Consider the following 20,981-nt stretch of genomic DNA (forward strand, 5'->3'; position numbering starts at 1 on the left):
ACCATACACATCTTTCAAAATTTGCAAACCTGCTGAGACTTATTTAACTCCTGTCTTCTACTGCAAATCCCTTAGTATGCTCGAGATACTGTAACTAATGAGGCACGACTGAAATAGAATATCAGGTAATGGGACAACTTCAACTCTCCAACACCTAGAAATCCATTACGATTCTCCCTTATTGTAGTGTGAGTTTTTTTTATCATTTTCAGACTTACCAACTTAAAACAGAACATTTTCTTTTTTCATAAGCTCAATTAAAAAGATAGAAGCTTTATAAAACAAAAGACATCATGTATCTTTTGCTTTGTTTCGATGTAATTGATAACAGGATCTGACTAAATAAGACCAACAAATATGAGAAACAGTATGGGTACTTGTACAGTATATTAACAATCTTAGATTTAAAATATAGCACAGTGAATGTACTGTATCTGTATCATACTGGAGCTCCTGGACATTAAATGATTTATTTTTGCAAGTTAATTTCATAACACAGTTTGTGTCCACTGTAGGACATCTTTAAATCAATAATTAACTTTTGAACCCAAAGAATGTGCTATTTTGAAAACCAAATCACTAAGATTTGAATAGCTCATACAGGTAATAATTCAAATTTTGGAACAAAAGTAACACATTGCTGTTTTTTTATAAATGCTGCAATCATCTTTGTTTGATTAAATTTGGAAAATCTTAGTCAACAACAGATAAAAATGTGTTTCTGCTGCATTTTGTACACCAGATACCTCCTGATTAATAATGTACCTATAATAGGGAGAAGCTAGTAGTGATAGAAAGACAATGAGGTAAAGAACCTTGCTTCCAGGGAAACTCTCCCTGGTGTGCTCATCAGCCTGCCACTCTCAGGAGTCCTCAGGGGCTTTTTCACCTGCAATGACACTTACATATATCAAATTATAGAGCTGAGGAAGTAGTGAGCTCAGCTTTGCAGGCACTGCTATGATGTATACTGTACATCACATAAATCTATATGGAACAAAAACTAGGAAAAAAATATTTTCGATAAATTATAAACAAGATTACAACAAAGGAAATAAACCATATTGAAAGAATGGAGCCCACCAAATTTAAACATGACCTTCTTAAAAATGATTGTGATGGTGCAGAATTTTTTAATGTGTTGTTTTTTTCATGTGTTGAACTATTTTTATGAAGAACTCATAAGGCCAAGCTTAAAAAAAAGATAAACTGAGGAAGATAAAGCCAAATTTTCTAAACATTTCTGAAAGCTAGCTAAAAATGCATTAAACTCTTTTTATAAGTAATGTTCCATAAATATACTGTATAGATGGCATAAACTACATTTAAATAATCCTTTTTTTCCTACCAGAAGGCTCAATTGTCTTATTTTTCACAATTTTACCTTTTACTTATATTTATCTTCATTCTAATATATTGATGTCATCCTCTAATAATAATAATAATAATTGCCTACACTTATATAGCGCTTTACAGGTAATGGGGACTCCCCTCCACCACCACCAATGTGCAGCATCCACCTGGATGATGCGATGGCAGCCATACTGTGCCAGAACACTCACCACACATCAGCAGAGTAATAAAGCCAATTCATAGATGGGGATTATTAGGAGGCCATGATTGGTAAAGGCCAATGGGAAATTTGGCTAGGTCGCCGGGGTTAGACCCCTACTCTTTTCGAGAAACACCCTGGAATTTTTAATGACCACAAAGAGTCAGGAACTTGGTTTACGTCTTATCCGAAGGACGGCACCTGTTTACAGTATAGTGTCCCCATCACTATACTGGGGCATAAGGACCCACATAGACTGCAGGGTGAGCTCCCGCTGCTGGCCCCACTAACACCTCTTCTAGCAGCGACCTTAGTTTTTCCCAGGAGGTCTCCCATCCAGGTACTGACCAGGCTCACACCTGCTTAACTTCAGTTGTGAGTTGCAGGGTGATATGGCTGCTGACACTAAAAGATTCAATGTATCTCTTCAATGTAGCAGTATAATTTATTCCTTAATGGACACATTTTCATACTGTATTTCTTACATTGGCCAAAAACATGGCACGACACTGGCTTGTAGGCATAATTAAACTGAGAGTTGTGCAAGACAGCAATCTGTAAATTAATGATTAGATTAAAGAAGAGACAATTCAGTAATTGAATGATCATTGGAATGTGTGAATGAATGTGATCAATGGAATCAATGGAATATGCTTGGTATGTGTGAACCAAGTCTAAGACCAATTACTGTATGTCTTTATAGTAATAGTCTTTTATTCTCTGAGTAAGGTCAGTGTAGTCATGACATGGACAGGTAAAATAAGGAGCTTTTTTGTGTTTGGAGAAGTCCATATTGCTTTGCTGTGTTCCCTGAAAAGGTCAGCCAGTTTTACTGATGTAAATTGTAGGGTACTCTATGCAAGAAATGCAATGAATAAGAATTCTGGACTAGTATGATGCTCTTTGGATGATGATGAAATGTCTAGAGGAACCATGTATACAGTATACAGTATTATGTGTTCTGCTGGTTAGGTACTGTATTAGCAGGTGATACAACAGCTTCTACTGCCGTGACAAGTACCTTGCATGGATGGCAGTTGAATGGTCAAGATAACTCTGGACAAAACGATGTGTAGATTAGGTGGTATAAAATGATTGGTGTCTCCGACAAGTGCCTTTATGTAAAATTAAAAAGATTTGCCTGATGGCTTTGGCTATTTAGAAGGCCATTAAAAATAAAGGTAGAAGCAGAGGGAAATTGGATGTTGTTCTACTGTAGGTTTGTGTATCTGTTGTGCAGCTGATGATGTGAGGGCTGTTTTGGCACATCCCTTGGCAGTGTTAAAAGACTGCATTTAAAGTGATTATTTTCTGATGTCAGGCTCATCACTGACTTCTCAGCATGCATAAATGATGAACTCTGAGGAATTGTGAGAAAGAAAGTGTTTTAGAATGTTTGGGATAAAAGATCATACAAAGTAGACAGCTATTTGAATCAGTTATTTAATATTAGTTATAATTTTAAAAAGATTAATCTAGTGCTTATATCCTTTGAAAATCAATTTATTGGTGTTTTGTTTCCTTGTGTATATCTGCAGAACAATACACAGAAATTAGCAAACTTCACTACAAACCACAACTGATAAAATATTTAGAAATGTGTGCATATATAATCTCTGAACTGTTAGCACTGCAAATTGTTTGAGTGACCTAAGCTGTGTGTGAATATTTTATTAGAGGGAGTTTTACCAAAGAAATGCTCATAAAATGCTTCATAAATAACAAAAATTACAAGTTGTCTCAGTATATAAAATTATATACTTTCACATTATATATATTTATTCACTTTTCATTGAGAATAGAAAAAGGAACATAAAAGTGTAAGAGATGGAGTTTCTCAAACCTTATTTAAATTTTAACAGTTCAGTATTTTTTGAAGTGATTTTTTGGCAAAGTTAGAATATTCTCAAATGCATCTGTCAGGCAATTATCCATTTCTTGACAACTGAGAAAACGTAGCAGTCAGCCATTCAGTGTCACATTACCAATCACATGAAATATCTTGCCTTAGCTCAGTGGTTCTCAAACTTTTTGGACCAAGTACCACCCCTAATCCAACCAAAGCATCCAAGTACCACCTACAAGTCATCTTCTCATAGGAACCCCAGAAATTCTCAATGACCAACATGAGCGCGCGTGCACACACACTCACACATACATATAATAAATATTATAATAATAAACTTTATTTGATATAGCGCCTTTAAAGGTGGCTTCTCAAAGTGTTTTACAGAAAAAAACATTAACAACAACTAATAAAAAAGCACCATTTCAGTGAGAGGGGTGAGCCTGTTTAGTTGAGCAAAGCAGATGTGAATTAATTTTTCGATACAATTCACAACAGAGTCTAACAGATATTAAATCGTCAGGCATTTTCTTGACGGCAAAGGTCTCGCGGTGGATGTTGTAATGCGTCCATTAATTTCTGGAGCAACCTATCTAATTTGTGCAACTACATCGCTGTGTCGGCTTGTCATTGCTCTAGCACCGTCTGTACAAACTCAGACGCATTTTATCCAGTCGAGGCCATTCTCTTCGATAAATTCATTCAGAAGCTGAAATATGTGCTCTCCTGTAGTTCCTGTTGGTAGCGGTTTACAGAACAGAAAGTCTTCATGGGACATGCCCTCAAACTCGTATCTAACGTAAACGAGCAAATTGGCCAAATCGACTACAGACTCATCTAATTGCAGTGAAAAACATCTGCTCATCTTAACGCGCTCTATCAGTGTACTTTTGATATAATCCTTCATTTCAATAATTCTATGAGTGACTGTGTCTTTCAGGGGGAAGGGGGCAGCAGGTCAAGCTGTTTAGCAGCTTTTTCTCTACACATAATACATGTCAGCTCTTTTGCCAACGGTAAATAAGGTTCTTCAAAAATAGTGTAGCTTACCTGCTTTAGCAATCTGCAAGCTTGCATTTTTCCGCGTTTCAGTTTTTCTTTCCGTATTTATTTAAAGTTTTTATTTCATGCGCATGGGAGCGAAACACAGAGACGCTCGGTGTATTTTTCTCAAATTAGAACAGTTCTTAAATATTTTTCTGTTATCATGCTTTCGTGTGCTCACAAGATTACCTGCTTTCGTAGCACGTATTTCTATGCATTCCTGTGTTTACAACGTTGGCATTGTTCCAAAATCACGCACATTCTCCTTCCTCCCTATTTGCTGGAGATACAGTAGCTTTTTTTTAAATACAATTGGTCACTTGCGTCCGTAGCACGCATTCCTATAGAGTGGTATAGAATTACAGAGTATCTCTTATGTCCACTGAAGTATTAGCGCGCACTGTATCGTAGTACGTACGCTGCGTATTCGACAAGTATTAAAATACAAAATATGAAAACCCGTCCCGATTTTTCAGCGCACACGACACAGTTCCAGGGTCATTTGGCGTACCACTTGGCGGCACTCCACGTACCACTGCCGGTACGCGTACCACAGTTTGAGAACCACTGCCTTGGCTGATTTAGGTTAAGTTTTTGCAGCAGGAAGAGTACAGTATGTAATGCATATAATATCACTGAGGCTGTGAAATGGGACATTCAATGCTTATCAAGTGTCCTGAAAATTCATTGTCTAGCCAAAATGTGATGTGTACAACAATAATAACAATAATGCATGGAAGCCTGGCCATTCCTGAACATCAGTGGAATGCCACATTAAAAACTGGCCGAACCCTGCCGCTGTGGATGTCACACTGAATTATGACACAAGCACCCTTGAAAAGGGTATCTTCAATTGAGTTTGTGATTCTTGGTAGTGAAGCATCTCAATTACATTCTCCAATGATTTTGCCATAGTTTTCCCCAGCCTATTAGGAAGGCTGAGATTCACAATTCAAATGTATTTAATTTGCAATTGCTCATTGTTTAAAACCTCCAAATCGAACCAGGGATAAAGGTTCTGCTATCTCATACAGTATACACTGTAGCAGTATTTATTTTGTGCATGAATAGAATAAATAGACTATACAGTATTACTATTCAGATTGCTATTCCCAGGTTTCAGCAAAGTAATCAAGATGTTTTCCAGCTAACAGTAATGTTAGTGTACAGGGTGTCTTAAAAAGATACTCCTCATAGGAAAAGTCTTATGTGAGAAATGTAGGTGTTGTGTTCCATTGAATTATGTTCCTTATTAGTACCCTATTTTCATTAGTGAACTGAATTCATTTTCCGGTAGTTTTGGGTTAAATTTAGAATTAAAATGGCATCATATGATATAGATTTTTGTATTTGTGGTTTGTTCTTTCAGTCTTTTGTCATGTTATACCCATTCCTGATGAAGTTTAGTAAGAACAGACAAGAAGAAACCTACTAGATAAATTAACCTCCATGAAAACAACTAGTCAGTACCAGCTTTATTTGCATTTCCTTAGGGTCAAACTCACAACTACAGATGACATACTGTATACAGTACAATAACTATGGCTTACAGTATCAGATGGAGCAATAATGAGGCCCAGTGCTCTCATGTGACATGCTACTGTAGATCTGATCCAGTGTACATCTCTGTTAATATAGTGTATACTCCAAATACAACAAACTGCTACTGCTCACCTTTAAGGGGTTCGATGATTTAGTTTGAAAATCTTAACTCCTTACATGTGATTTGTGCTCTTTGGTCTTTTTTCAGACTGATGAACTGCACAGATGAACTGTGAGAAACTTTGCTTATGGTTCTGTTTTGCCAAGGTTGTTGAATGATCTTTTAGACATTAGGTCTGGCAAGTAAGTGAGCATTTTTGTCTAACTTGCTTTGAGTTCTGTTTAATTCGTCATACTATATTATTTCTTTTAGGTATAGTTGATCGTGCAGTTATGACTCCTACAAAACCATTTTAGGTGAAAGAAGCAGCTGAATGTCTAATCTGTTTATACAATACAACCTTAGGGAAGTGTAGAAGGGTTCTATTAAAGAGTGCAGCAAATGTTGCATACTTATTAACTTTCTTTTGTGTACCTAAATATTTGCTGTATTTACTAAATACTAAATAAACAATCAAGACTAATCAAGACTAATTAAGACTAATTTAAGAAAGAACAACTTTTGTTAGTTACAGTACATCTGCAGTTGTATATAGCTGAAAGCACAGATTTTAATTTGTGATTTATACTAATTCACAGTTCTACCTGGTAAAATCAAACTGTAGGATTTGATTTACAATATTATGAAAAGCATCTCAAAAGCTGAGGGTGTAACACAAGCTGTTAATGTCAAAGCAATATATATATTTATACACTAGTTTAAATCGTTACATAAGTTATAGATTTAAAAACACTATGGAGAAAGCTACATGTATGGGATGTATTATAGCACATATGGAGATGGGAATATCACACTATTGTTTAGTATCCTATTTATTTATTATACAAACCATGCATTATTTGTACTGGGGATAATTGGGGTAAAGTGGGAGATAATTCCCCTGATTTTGATGTACAGATGCTGTACATAAAAAGGGGATTCATCTGTGACAAACCTTATGTTTTGAAATCTCCTTTGTAGGTGGTGTAACTTCATGAAACACTGATGTTACCCTTTTTTCTTGGAATGAGGACTCCTTTTCTGTTCCTTTTCTTAGTAACTTCAAAGACTCAGCAGGAATACTTGTCTTCTCAGCAGGAGGGGCTCTCAGAGAGCTTTGGGACATGAGGCCTCTCCAGTCACAGTATGATTTTCCTCCTGTTGAATTGAAAGAGTGGCTTCAGTATCCTATTCACTTGAAAAATCATTTTTGTTTCTTTTTCAGTAAAGTTATTTTTTGATGATTGTTTTCAATTAAGATACTTATTTTAACTATAAGGCTGAAAGTTACATGCAAATAACACAGACTATAACAGTACCACCAGACATAAACTGCCTAATTTCCCTTTTAGTAAATAAAATCAAGGTATATGTTTGAATATGTTTTGATAAGTTATAGAGATCATACAAAACTGTAGAAACAAGATTTCATTGAATAATGCCTTTACCAAGTTTACAAAAATACAAAGAGATTTAAATACTATACTGTTCAAGCACATATATAGAAAGTATACAAATTGGATTTTTCACATTTCATTACGTTGCTAACTCAAACAGAAAAAAAGAAATGGGATTTTTTTGTCACTGCTTTACTGTCTCTATAATGTCAAAGTAGAAAGAAAGGTGTGGATTTAAAAAAAATATATAAAACACTGAAATGTCTTGATTTGATAATTATTCACACCCTTTGCTATGACAATCCAAACCGAGTCAAGGTACATACAGTATAATTTCCTTGTAAGATCACTATAAATTTTTAATTAAGTCCACCTGTGGTCTGTTCAAATTGGATGACATGATACAGAAGAAATATACATGTCTACAGTATATACAGTAACATCCCTCAGTTCACAGTGCACGTCAGTGAAGACCAAAGAGCTGTCTGTACAACTGACCTTCAGGGCCTATCTACCTACCCCACAGGAACAGTGCTCTAACAGTGTTGAGTTTCCTTGAGCCAGGTAGTCGACAGTTAATTTCACTCCAGCCAGTCTTTCTCAACAACTGTACAGCAGATTCATTCCAGCTGGTCCTATGGAACTGTTTCTGAATTGCCTGCTTAATTCCAGATTACCATTCAGCATCCCTCACAGCAGCTTCATTCCAGCCTATTCTACAGCACCAATTCTTAGCTGCTTCTGATCAGCTGGTCCACCTGGTCACTTGGCTTCCACCCCAAGCAAAACCCCTTACACAGTCCTGCTTATCTGCCTGTCTTTGCCTTCAGCTCCTCTCCGCTTCCACCACAACAGCCCTGCACTTGGAAAACTCTGGCATAACAAGGGGTATAGAAACATATCTAGATTGCTGAAAGCTCAGAGGAGTTCCCAGGAACACAGTCCAGTCCATCATTAGAAAAAGTCCATCATTCTGAAAAGAATAGCAAACCACTCACACTCATCCTAGAGCAGGCTATCCTCTGAAACTTTGCAACAGGGCAAGAGGGACCTTGGTCAGAGAGGTAAAGAATAACCACACTGAGATAAATACAGACTTCCACGGATGAGATGGGAGAAACGGCCCAGAGAGCAACAATCTCTGCAGAGAAAAGACATTGACCCCAAGCATATACTATACACAAAATATGAGCCTAAAAGCATGTGTTACACCCTCATTTTTAAGATCACTTGTAAATTCATCCGCTTTACTAATGTATTTTCTTTTCAGCAGAAAAATGTGATTAGCATGGTTTTGACCTTGCAGTTCAGACCAGTCTAGACCAGGCTTACGGTAACAAGACCCATCCAATTTTGACTTTATTGATACTTCTGGGCCTATACTTAAAATGACAAAGATTGCTTCAATAATGCATCTTCTTTAGGCAAATTTTCAATCAGTTTAAAAACGCAATTAACATGGTATTTAAATTACCATGTATTTCAGGCCAGTCTAGGGTTAGGATTACAAGAACTATCCAATTATGATACTATTTATACTTCTACAACCACTTGAAATGACAAAATAGAGAGACTTCACCCAATGGAACACATTTTCTTCACACTTATTTTGACTCACTCTTGGAATTACAATTTGTGAACTATTCAATAAACTCTAAGCAGCCAAATGTATCCAAAAGAAAAAAATTCAAGTTGCATGAAAAGTATTACTCTTCCTAAAGTTCACTTAGGCCCCAAAATACAGCCATGAGATTAAAAAATATCTAAGTACCATGGGATTGCTAACCCTAGCAGGCTATTAAACTGAGCAATTCTCTCAACAGTCTATGAAGTCTGTATACAGCAGATTTGAAAATGTTCCTTACTACACAAAATATAAGCCTAAAACATTCTATACTTTTACTTCCAGTTGAAGGGACAAACGAGAGAGAGTTTAACCAATGGAATGGGTTTTCTTCCCAGTTTTATTTTGACTCACTTTTGCAATGACAAATCCTGAACTATGCAGTAAAATAAGCTGCCAAAGCTATCTGAAAAAAAATTGAAGTCGGGTGAAAATGATTACTCTCTTAATTTCACTTGGGCCCCCAAACACAGGCTTATATTTAAAAAATCTCTAAGTACTGTAGGAATCCGAACTCAACCCTAGCTGGTTTTAAATAGAGCAATTCTCCAAACAGTCAATGAATGCTGCATTCATCAGATTTGAAAATGTTCCTTACTACACAAAATATGAGCCTAAAACAATCAATTCCATTGAGAAGAGCTCTTGTACAGTACATGCATTTGCTCCAATAATGTATCTTCTTTAGGCAAATTTTCAATCTGCTCTTAAAAAACGCTGTTAACATGGTATTTAACAACTACACCTCCTCTTGCTTAGAAAGTCTTATGCTGTTACCACATGGTATACTTACAACAGAAGCTGCTGTGAATGTTAGTCTACCCACATATGGAGCAGAAACTCATGAATCATCTTGCTTCAGAATAGTACAGCATGTACATGTCAGACAGGGGACAATTTGGCAATGCCGAATGGGCAGACCTCTCACCTAAGGCAAGACTTATTATACACTAAGATTTAAGTGATATTAATAATTTTTCTCGTGCCTTGCCAAAGCAGCTTTGGCATCAGTGTAAAAACAGGACTGTGGCTAAAGAGGGCAAAAGCTTCAGCAGAAATTTCAAAAATCATCAAGAAACATTTGGCCAACTGATCTTTGAGTATAAAACTTTTTTATTCACACTATAATGCTCAAGAGCTAAAGTATTAATCCAAATACATTTGTTAAAGTATTTAATGATAATAAATGCATATTTACTTGTCTTTATATGAATGTGAATGAGTGATTTAATTGTAAGAAAATGACAAACTACGAGGAAGACAATAGCTCTTGTTAAAGACGATATTTTAACTCTTGTCTTTGTAATCCCTAGGTGTATGGTCAGCCTTTCATGTCACGACAGATTGATTCACAGATACTGTATATGCTATTACTCATGTTGGTTTGTTTTGCATGTTGTGCATTATATCAATATATTGTATAATGTATATTTAGAATCTGTGAGTGAGAAAGTAAATCGTTATGTTTAACTGATTCCTAACAGTCATCAAAGTACCGAGTGGGGTGGTCAGCTTCTGTGACAAGCACAGTAGCAAATGAGCCCTGTGATACAAGGAAAGACAAAATTACTTACTTTCTGGTATAGACAACAAAAATAAGAAATTTGAAGTGTAATAAAATCGAAATCCTATATTTATGTATCACTTAAGGACAGAGTACTTAAAAAATATGTCCATGGAATATTGCATATTTAAGATTTTAACTAAATTTACGTTGTAAAAATTAATATCATTTGTGAACAATAGTAGTATTAGAAATAAATGTACATAATAATAAGTACATAATTTACTAAAGTGCTAAACAAACCATTGAGAGAACTATTTCCAGATGTTGTATACAACAAGCTTATACTGTAAATGTAAGCCTCTGTAAAACCTAGCTAACAATTTCATGTGAAATGTCTTGCAAGTAATTCAGATACAACTAAAATGACACCTCAATATTTGCTGCAATCAGCTCCTTAATTCACTGTCACAAATTGTGAAACACTTAGGAGTTTTTCCTCAAAAGTCATATTAGTTTTAATAATTTCATAATGTTGTAATATCCCCAATACATTTATGACAAGTGCAAAGTTGTGTCAGAAAGATAATAATTTGTCAGTATTTTTGAGGATGGCTTCAGAGATATATGTGATGAATGATGGGTGTCTTAACACATTGACAAGTGAGGAAGCAAAAGTAGCAGGGTAAAAGAGGTGTTCTATGACCATGACTGTTTTTCAAAGCCAGAGTTAGAGCTCTTGCGATGGTACAATGCATCTATGCTTTCTATGTCTGTAACACAGAATCTGTGCCTTTTAATCCCACTGCAATCTTATTTACCCATTATTTATTGTTATTATTATTTTATATGATTCATTCTTTTAACCAAAATAGGTACCTTAGGACTTTATACAGCTGACCAGTTTAGTGAAGCAATATGAGTAACATGCCTTCCTAAAGACCTTGCCCCTCCTGTACTTTTTGGAGTCCAGACTCCAACCACTCCTCCACACTGATGGCTCCCTATTCTGCATATTAGTTTGGTTCTGTATGTTAGCTTGCTATTTATAGACTGCAAATATGGTGTTATGTAAATGGTAGAAAGTAAAACAGAGGACGCCTTTGTTGTAAGACGTTTTACTATGTATTAAGTTAACAAGTACTTCATGTTAGTACAGCATGATATGAAATGTTTATATTAAGTCTATTTTGCCTTGTACATAATATAGGATATATCATTGTTTTAGACATTTTTAGATCTGTTTGCTTACCAACCTGTAGTCTTATTAATCTGTATACATTTAAAGAAGACTCTCTTTCACGTATTTCACTAACCACTGACCACCTAGAATCTTACAATGTCAAACTTCAAGGACTGTATTCAAGACAAAAGGATTCCTAGTATAACTTAAAAGAACTAAATTATAAATGTAAAACTTTCAATAGACACTGTTCAAAATTTCAAAGTAAAATGCAGTTGAAGTAAAATCAAATTTGTTAGGATGATAAAAGCTCTTTTTTCCTGCGTCATGAGCCACAATGATAGTGCTGCGATTCTGTATCCTGCTCTACCATACTATTATTTCCTTCAGCAAACTGATGTGTGCAGTTAAGAGCTTCCTCTATGGCTTGAAACATAACATATTACTTTCTTATTTTAACAAAAGGCTCACTCTTTACTCCAGCAGGCTAAGCAGAGAGAACCAAAAAAAGGTAAGGTTTTAAGAGTAAAAATGGGACACTTCAAAGGCTTTTTGTTGCAGATAATATACACATTCCTAAATCAAAGAAAAGATTTTCCACCCAGCCCTGGGAAAATCATGACTCAGATTTCTATTGCTGTGACCACAGTCTTTTCCTACTTGCTTATTTCCTTTATTGTCCCAGATGGGAAATTTGCATTGTAGCCAGGTAGAACACATAACAAAATACATAATAAATTTATCACAATATGAACCCATTTACAAATAAGAAACATACATGTATAAGATTAGAAAAAGAAGTTGGCAGCTTAAGTAATCTATACAATTTAGAAAAAATAAAGAAATGTGGGTTATTAGCATGTGAGATACTGTACATACAGGATGGAACAAATAAATAGAAAGTAAAATATACATCAGTTGTTTGAATTAAGCAGGTCAATATCTGTGGGAATAAAGCATAACTTCTATTGCAAAAGCTGTTCCATGCTGACAGCTTATGTACAAATACTGCTACAATTCAAACACACAATACAGTATATCATTAAATACAACACACAAGCTGCTCTGAAAAACACATTTTGCTGCACATTTGCCTAAAATAAGGGACAAATCTGCTCTTCCCAGTATGTACAGTGCTGTATGTTGAGATGTTAGGTTTCATTAAGCATGATGAGACTGTAGATTCTCTATCCCTTAACATTCAATTGCAATCTATGTCTCAATGGGCAGTCACTCATGGGATAAAACTACCTTCTGACAATCAGAAACAGCACAAGGTTATCATTTTTAGAAACTGTTGATCTGTGCAACTGTACTGTTACCAAGGAATTTAATCTATGTTTTTAAACATAAACAAATTATGTGTTCCACAGTAGGGTACATTGAATAAAATTATACATGTAAACAAAAAGGAAAAATATAAACCTGTAAAAATGCACTTTCAACATATCTAATTCAGAAATTTAAAAATATGCTGGTCCTCTTACCCATATAAAAAAACCCTGTATGTAATATGTTTATGAATTGTTACAATTATGTGCCATGGTAGGAGTGAATAATGAGAAATTGTGGTTTTCAGGTTAGGAAACAGGGGAAAGATAATGCAAAACAAAGTGTATTTTTTGCAAAGCAAAAAAGAAAAATGTCACACTTTGACCTTAAATCTCATATGTTACTCTCATACTGGAGCTCTGTATCGCCATTTTAGGACAGCAAACATGGTATCCACGTATAGGTTTTCTAGGCTTTCTTAAAAAGAGGTATCTATTTAAGAAGGTATCAGCTTATACAACACAGCTGAGTTGTTTATTCCATATTTCCAGAACTTTATAGGTGAAAAAGTGCCTCCTGTCCTCAATGTTTAATGCACTTCCCTATAGTTTTTATTGGTGCCAATTGGGTGTCCTTTGTAAATCCTTATGAGGTTTTTGAAAACGTGTACTGTACGTATTCTTCTCTGTTCAAGACTAAAAAGGTTCCATTCCTTCTGACTGTCAGTGTTGGACATTTGCTTAAGCCCCATAATTGAATAAATCTCTGCTTTTAATTGATCTATTCTTGAGATAAATCTGTTCTATGCTTCGAGCAGAAATAAAGAAAGGAGCTTAGTCACTCTTTTAACTAAGAAATTAAAGTTATCAAGTCCTTTGTTTTTACTTCTTTATCAGCAATACTTATTATTAAGTAAGTGTTGTTGTGGATGTCCCATGATGGCCACTACTGTTGCCTAATGCCTTGGGCCTTAAACTTTTGCCTGAAGCACCAAGTTAGGAGAGAGAATGGTACAGTATACTGTATAACAGAATTCTGCTCAAGGTCTAATCTGAAACAAGGCCTTGTGACTTGCTAGCTACCGTAGACATTTGTCAGCACACCTGAATATTTCAATATTTATCCCCATTAGTAATTCACTCTGTCCAAGCCATCACCTTTGTGCATGAATATTATCCTTGTTCAGCTCAACACTAACCAGGAGGTCCTACTCAAGAGAATAGACTGTCAGCATGAGGCTACAGTAGGACCTTCTCTTCCTGACATGCTGATGCTGCACCAGGATCCTTCTCCATGAGCTGCACAGTTGTTGAGTAAAATTCAGTATTCAACATTATTGATCTAGAGAATTAAATTGCTACCCTAACACATTTGAAATCAATGTAATTAATCTATGTAACAATATTTAATTATGAGCATCTGAATGTTGAGTATTTTTATGAGACAGTTTAACATGTTCGTACAACCAATGTTATAGTAAATGCATAATCCTTGTGTTTGTATCTCTTTGTAATTTTGATATCAGTTATACTGTATTTTGATAACTCTTCGGTAAAAGATTTGCGATTTGTACCTACATTACAGTAGGCATATTGTTTCATGTATTTCTTTGAATGTTTTTATGTACACATTATATGTATTGATAAATGTGAATTTTGAATCTGTGTGCAGACTACTTGTTATTCTGTTGATTGATTTTCAACAGCCAAGAACATCTCACACAATTTACTGTTACAATTAATAAATTGTGCCAGTAAATTCACACAACTCCTACACTGCTTTTTTCATTAAATTACATAATAGCATGAAAATATCTAAAATTCTTTTGCTTTAAACACAATATTTTTATAATGATGTAATCTACAGTATGTGGGTCACTGATTTCTAATGTTTTATTCACAGCTGGGGTCTCTACTTAAAGCAGAACGTCCGTGCACTGTTGTCAACTATTCTCTACTGATTTAATATCTATTTGACTTAACTCTACTTCTTTTCAGTTCTCTCTCATTCCTCCATAGTCTACTTTCCTGAAACTGTAAGCCTTTATTTTTGACTGGACCCATACTGTTTCAATTCATACTTCAAAGCATAGGGAATTAATTTAAAAAGGAGAACAAGAAATTCTTCTTTTACATAAAAGAGGTGTGGGCATCTACAACTAGCTTTCTAGCCAGGTGGTTGAGCCACAAACTCTGTGCTCTATCAAGAAATGTCTGGAAAATATTCAGATTCCCTTGGTTACTGATCTACCAAAGAGGCAAGATGGGCCTCCTCTCGTCTGCAACCTTTTTAATGTTTATAATGTCAGTGGTCACCTTCAAGCTCCACAACTGTACAGCACCGCAGCATCTGCAATATGAAACAGCTTTTTCAAGTTGCTAGCAGGATCAAAGTAACTTTCATCATTTCCCTTGGAATGATCTCTGTATCACACCCTTGCAAGAACTGTTTGGTTGTATCCTTTAAAGTCAATGCCTTCACAGGCTCTGTGAATATCTTGCCTTTATAACTAGTAATACGTTCAGAATACTATATTCTATAGAATACTTTACTTTGTGTACTGTAAGACAAGATCACTTTATCGGCCATATGCAATTTCTTGTATTAGGAATTTGTCTTTTCGCATACCCCAACTTGCTCTCCATGAGACACACAGACAGGGAGAGAAGCTTGGGGTCAGAGCATGGGGTCAGCCATTTATATGGCACCCCTGGAGCAGTTGGGATTAAGGGCCTTGCTCAGGGACTCAACAGAGTAGGATTCCTCTGCCGGCCACGGGATATGAACCGGCAGCCTTTCAGCCACAGGTGCAGACCTTTATCCACAGAGCCACCGCGTTAGTTTATTCTGGAATGTACTGTAATTAGATCAATTGGAGGCTAATGAAAAATAGGGCACTGTATAGTAGACTATATTTTATCAAATTACTGTAGACTTAGGACAACCCATAGCCTATCCAACAAACAAACAGCAAAGGTAAAGAGTTGAGTTTAAATGTCACTTCATGTTATAAGGAATTTGGACCTTTACTGAGCAAATAAGGAAATAATTTTACGATTCACAATATTGGCACCCTATTAAGAAAATGCTTTTCCCAATGCCTCTATTCAGCATCACAACCAGTTTTTCTATAGGAAGAGTGTCAATGGGAACTATGGTGGTTGCCATGGCTACAGCTATCAGCAAGTAAGGACAGTTGTTGAGGAAACAATCGTCAAGAAATTGAGTAGCCAGGCCCTGATTAGTGATATTGGCACAAAATGGCCCAAGCGCTGGCCAAAGCAGGTCCTTTTCCCCAAATGATTGCACCACTGTAAAGCACTCAGTTATATCAAAGTGCAATTTATTTATCCCAACAAGAAAAATACAAAAAGATTTATAAAAAAAAACAGCTCTTACAACAGAGACAAAAAGAAATCCCAAAAAGATCCAGCTAGAACTCTGCATACTGTACATACTCTGACACCCTTAATCCTTCACTCCCGAACATCAAACTCAACTAACGATCTAGGCTAAGGAGCAGTTTATATCGTTTGTAAACCCCTTCCCCCCGGAATCAACCATTGTCTTAATGATCTTTTTTACACACAATGTTTCACAATTCATTCAGTCTGGTCATAATAATTTCCAAAACAAAGAAGAAAAAAGATGTATCCAAAAATAACATTTTACCGCTTCCTTTTTAGGCTTTCCCCAAGTAAAAGTAAAAATGGAATCTTCCCATTGAAACCTGCGTGTGTTTTTTTGCTTTACACGCTATAAATATGCCTTTAGAAGGCGGGGTTAGGTTTGGACCTTTGGAGCCACCATAGGCTGACATCATGACAGTATCAGAAAATCTCAAACAGCAAACAAACAAACCGTAAGTACCACACGAAGTGATAGTGCTGTCTATTCACACGGTCGCAACACAAACGGACAATACAATCAACATGTATGCTTATATGGTTATGTATCTGGATGCCACTATGCCTCAAGTTAACAGTCAGTTTTTGTATTAGCTGTGTTATATTAATCTAATCACAAGCTAAAGTGTAATTATGACCATTCCTGTGTAGTAGTTGGATACCAAGAATCCTTTTACAAATCAAGTTTTTCAACCATATTGAGCCTTCCAATTAGGCCTGCAAAACATATTCTTTATAATGAAAAATGCAATATGTGCTGAATTAAAAAAGTGCTACATTTGTAGCAGTGTTTTAATTAAACAGTATTTCACTCAAAACGGATATAGAAAACCCGGAACTCCTTAAGCTGCCAAAGTAGCAAAGTCAAGTACCAGCTCAAAACTCCATCGGTTCAGAAATTTACATTTTCTGCTGTTTTAATAACCCCCCCCCCCAAACATAAGAAGTGGTTATCTAATTATTTTGTTCTTTTGAAGGATTTTGTGGTACAGAAACTTTAATTGCACAAAATTCAGAAAATTAAAATATCACAAACAGAATCTCTCAGATGTACAGCTCAATAATCATTTCCATTGACATACTTTTTCTTTGAAAAGGCTGCTTATAAAACTACTACATACAGTAAAATAACATGAGCTATTCTAGGTATTAATAGAGCTGTTAATAACGTATTAAAACATGTTTGAGTAGTTGTATTACTCTAACCTCATAATTGAACCTTGACCATGTGTTATTAGAATCTATGAAAGCAGAGCTACAGTATTATGCAAGAAGCCACGCCGGCTCAGATAAAAAAAAGAGACAGAAATGAAGGACAGCTCGTATAGAAGAAAGGTCCACTAAATTAACACAGGTTTGCATTACAGACCTGGCATTACTAGCAATTAGTCTGACATTTAATAAAACACCTTTCTCAGAACTGCTAAGACACTGTCATTCGGAAAGTAGCCTCAGCCATGCCCAAGCTCTGGCATCTCTGCTTGCTGGTGCTTCTCACACTGAGGCTTTGTAGGATTCAGTGCAACATGCTGGTTGGGTGGTTATTCTAAGCATTTTTTTTTGCTAATGCTTACAAATCAGACGTTTAATGTATTTTACTTTAAAAAGTTAAAAAAAAGTACTTTAAAAAGTACAAATGTTAAATCCAGCAGTTACTGTAGCTATACTTATGTTTCCTCATTGGAAGGACATACTGTATTGCTTAGAACTAAGAACAATACATCAGGGACCTCTTTAAAAAACCTTAATGTGGTTTGTATGCAAGTTTCTATGTTTTTCATAACACGGTTACATTCTTAATCCCATCATACACATAGCCCTACAATTAATCTTATTTACTTTAATATGAACACCTATCCTACAGTACCTCACAACCTGCACTGGGAATGTCAAATCTAGTCTACAAATATAACTTTCGCAATACAGTTTCTGCTGATAATCGTATAAAGGTGTAGCATTCCCACAACTGGTAATGATCTAGTATGTTTTTTACTGTTGTACTGGGATTCCACAAGGCTAAGCCATGTGTAGCCTGACCAATGTACAACCATTCCATTAATCTAGATGTTTCTATTACAATATATTGAATGAACAATTGGAAACCAATAAAAAGTTATTTCCAAAGAAATCACATGACAAAGTTGAGTCCTAAAAAGAAGCCCTCTGTTTCTTTGCTGCTTTGTTACTGTAGCACAATGATATACAATGCAAACATAGTTCAATGGCATTTTTTCATGAAGTCTCATATGCTTGTAAGCCAGCAACAGCAGCTCCTGCCAAAAAAGAAAAGAGGAGCAAACCTTCTTATTTGTGTACTTTCACAGAAAGGTGAGAAAGGTGACAAACGCAAATTGTCAAAGCAAACTTTGAAATCAAACACTAGCAGATAAGCCTTAGGCTCAATTTAAGAATCTAAGTTAACCGCTATCCACAACAAGATGCAATAAGAGTTTTCATATTTTCTATTCTCAAGTGTTCCTTTAAGTAGAATAATTTTCTTGAATTTAATTTAATGTGATTTACCAGTAGTTTGACACTTCTATTTTCTCTGAACATTAAATGGTTGTTTTCCTTTTTTTCTCCAAAGACTGTTGAGCACCTCACTCTTTCACAACCCTGCCAAAGACGTGTTGATGAATTAATTATGAGTAATACAGTTAGAATAAAAATTTTGAATTACTTGGATTAATAAAAGCAAGGGCAAAATCCTAGGCAAAAAGTAACTGTTTTCTTGTAATTTCCCTACTAAGTTGTAGCGGCGAGGCTTAATAATAAGGCAGAATTAAGTGTTTCCGAGCTTCCCAAATGAGGCCCCATTTCTCTGTTCATCTCTGTGGTGCAGCCACAGAGAGACCATTAGTGCAGGGTGATTTAAGGTTTCCTAGGACAGCTCCCAAAGGGGGATGCACTTAGCTAAGTCTGGCTATCATGATCAATGGTCATCCACTGGTGCCTATCAGTCTAGGGAGTGCCAGATGGACATCTGGACTGCATTACTAAGTGTCAGGACTAAGTGACTCATATCTCACCTTGATCAACCAATCAGGGACTGGTAGGGCTGAGTAACCCACGTGGGACTCTGATGCCCATGGAACTTTCAGCCAATCAACGAGCTGAAGTTCCTCCAGGTAAAAACAGGCAACACAGGCCTGGAGATTCAGATTCGGGAGATTCAGTAAGATTCTGGAGAGGATTCTGTGGACTGTTCTAAAGGGAATTCAAAGGAGAATTCCAGGGCAGGACGGCCCAGGAGCAGAAGGCTCCCAAGGGCAGGACATTCTCGCAGCGCGCCTCCTGACCATCCCGAGACTCAGCCCGGACAACCACGGAACGGCCAGTGTGTCCGAGTGCCAGAACTTTCCTTTGTTCTAAGAGTCTAGAGTGGAGGTTGCCAGAGAGTAACCAGCAGCAGGCCTCGTGAACAGGTCAGAACTGTGGACAGCTGAATCACTATTCAGAACTAGCTCTTCATCAGGAACGAACCGGTCCTCTTCCTGACTTGCTGGGATCCACAGTCATCTTTTCTCCTGTGCACAAACTTTGCTAGTTAAAGCAAACACTAACTAGCCGGTCAGTGAGCATCAGCAGCGCACCGTCCCAAGCCGCACAGCACAGCCTGGCACGGAGCCAGAGAGCGCGGATTGGATAGCAACAGCCTGCAACTGTTTCTTTGTGCCCGCAGGAGATCTGAATCCCCAGAAATTGGATGAGTATTCAACTTCACTGCATTACAGCTCGAGAATTCAATTGTTATCCCAACCAGTTGATATCAATTTAATTCCTAAGAGTTATGTACTTGTTTTGAGTATCTAATGTAGAAGTTATAACCAAGTTCATTTATGAAACGGTCTAAATGAATGATATACTGAACGTATGTCCTCTTGATATGTGTAACTCTTCGTAACTGATTGAATATATACCTTTTGTATTCTGATAACCCTCACGATAAGATCTGTTAGGTTTACATGCATATTCTATGTATTAATAAATGTATCCTCGTGTATCAGTACCTGTGTGTGTGCGCTGTTTGAGTTATGTCGCATGGTTGGATTCTAAAGCCATCAAAAGAATCAACTTTGTGATTTACTGCTACAATTGATAATTGTCTCAGTAAATGCCCAAACCCTACAGAACTGGTGCCTTCAGAGAGCCACTATGATTACATATTTGGCGTCCCCGAACGGCTATGAAACACTACATTATTTGGCGTCCCTGGGTGGGCGTGGCAAGACTGAAATGAATCAACCAAGCGGAATAATTCATATAAAACGCTGCGGGTTTCATACACGATAATACAGTGTGCTGAAAGCCGAAAGAAAAAGTTCCCCTTGCTCTTTAAGCAGTGCTTGAGTGTTTTGTGATCTTTTGCAATCTACCGGGTTGATTGCATACTTGATCTTGTGGTTTTCTGTGGTAAAACTGTGATTTCGTACTTAAAAGTAATACTCTTTAAGTTTAACGATTGTTGCTAAAAGGTCTGAATTCGAGTCGCTATTAAGCACTCTCTCTA

At 36.4% G+C, this 20,981-nt stretch overlaps 1 protein-coding gene across 1 annotated transcript in view; it reads right to left on the minus strand.

The window, feature by feature from the left end:
- Positions 1-20,981, minus strand: part of LOC148841269 (uncharacterized) — a 92,069-nt gene that overhangs the window by 41,613 nt on the left and 29,475 nt on the right. Inside the window, exons 8-9 of the mRNA XM_088924352.1 lie at positions 7,040-7,242; positions 816-889 (exon numbers count right to left, since the gene is read on the minus strand). Of these exons, the coding sequence (XP_088780478.1) occupies positions 816-889; positions 7,040-7,242 (277 nt within the window). The remainder of the gene's footprint in view (positions 1-815; positions 890-7,039; positions 7,243-20,981) is intronic.

Source organism: Atractosteus spatula, chromosome 1 (genome assembly GCF_055471065.1).
Source record: "Atractosteus spatula isolate fAtrSpa1 chromosome 1, fAtrSpa1.hap1, whole genome shotgun sequence".
In the NCBI taxonomy this organism is placed as follows: domain Eukaryota; kingdom Metazoa; phylum Chordata; class Actinopteri; order Semionotiformes; family Lepisosteidae; genus Atractosteus; species Atractosteus spatula.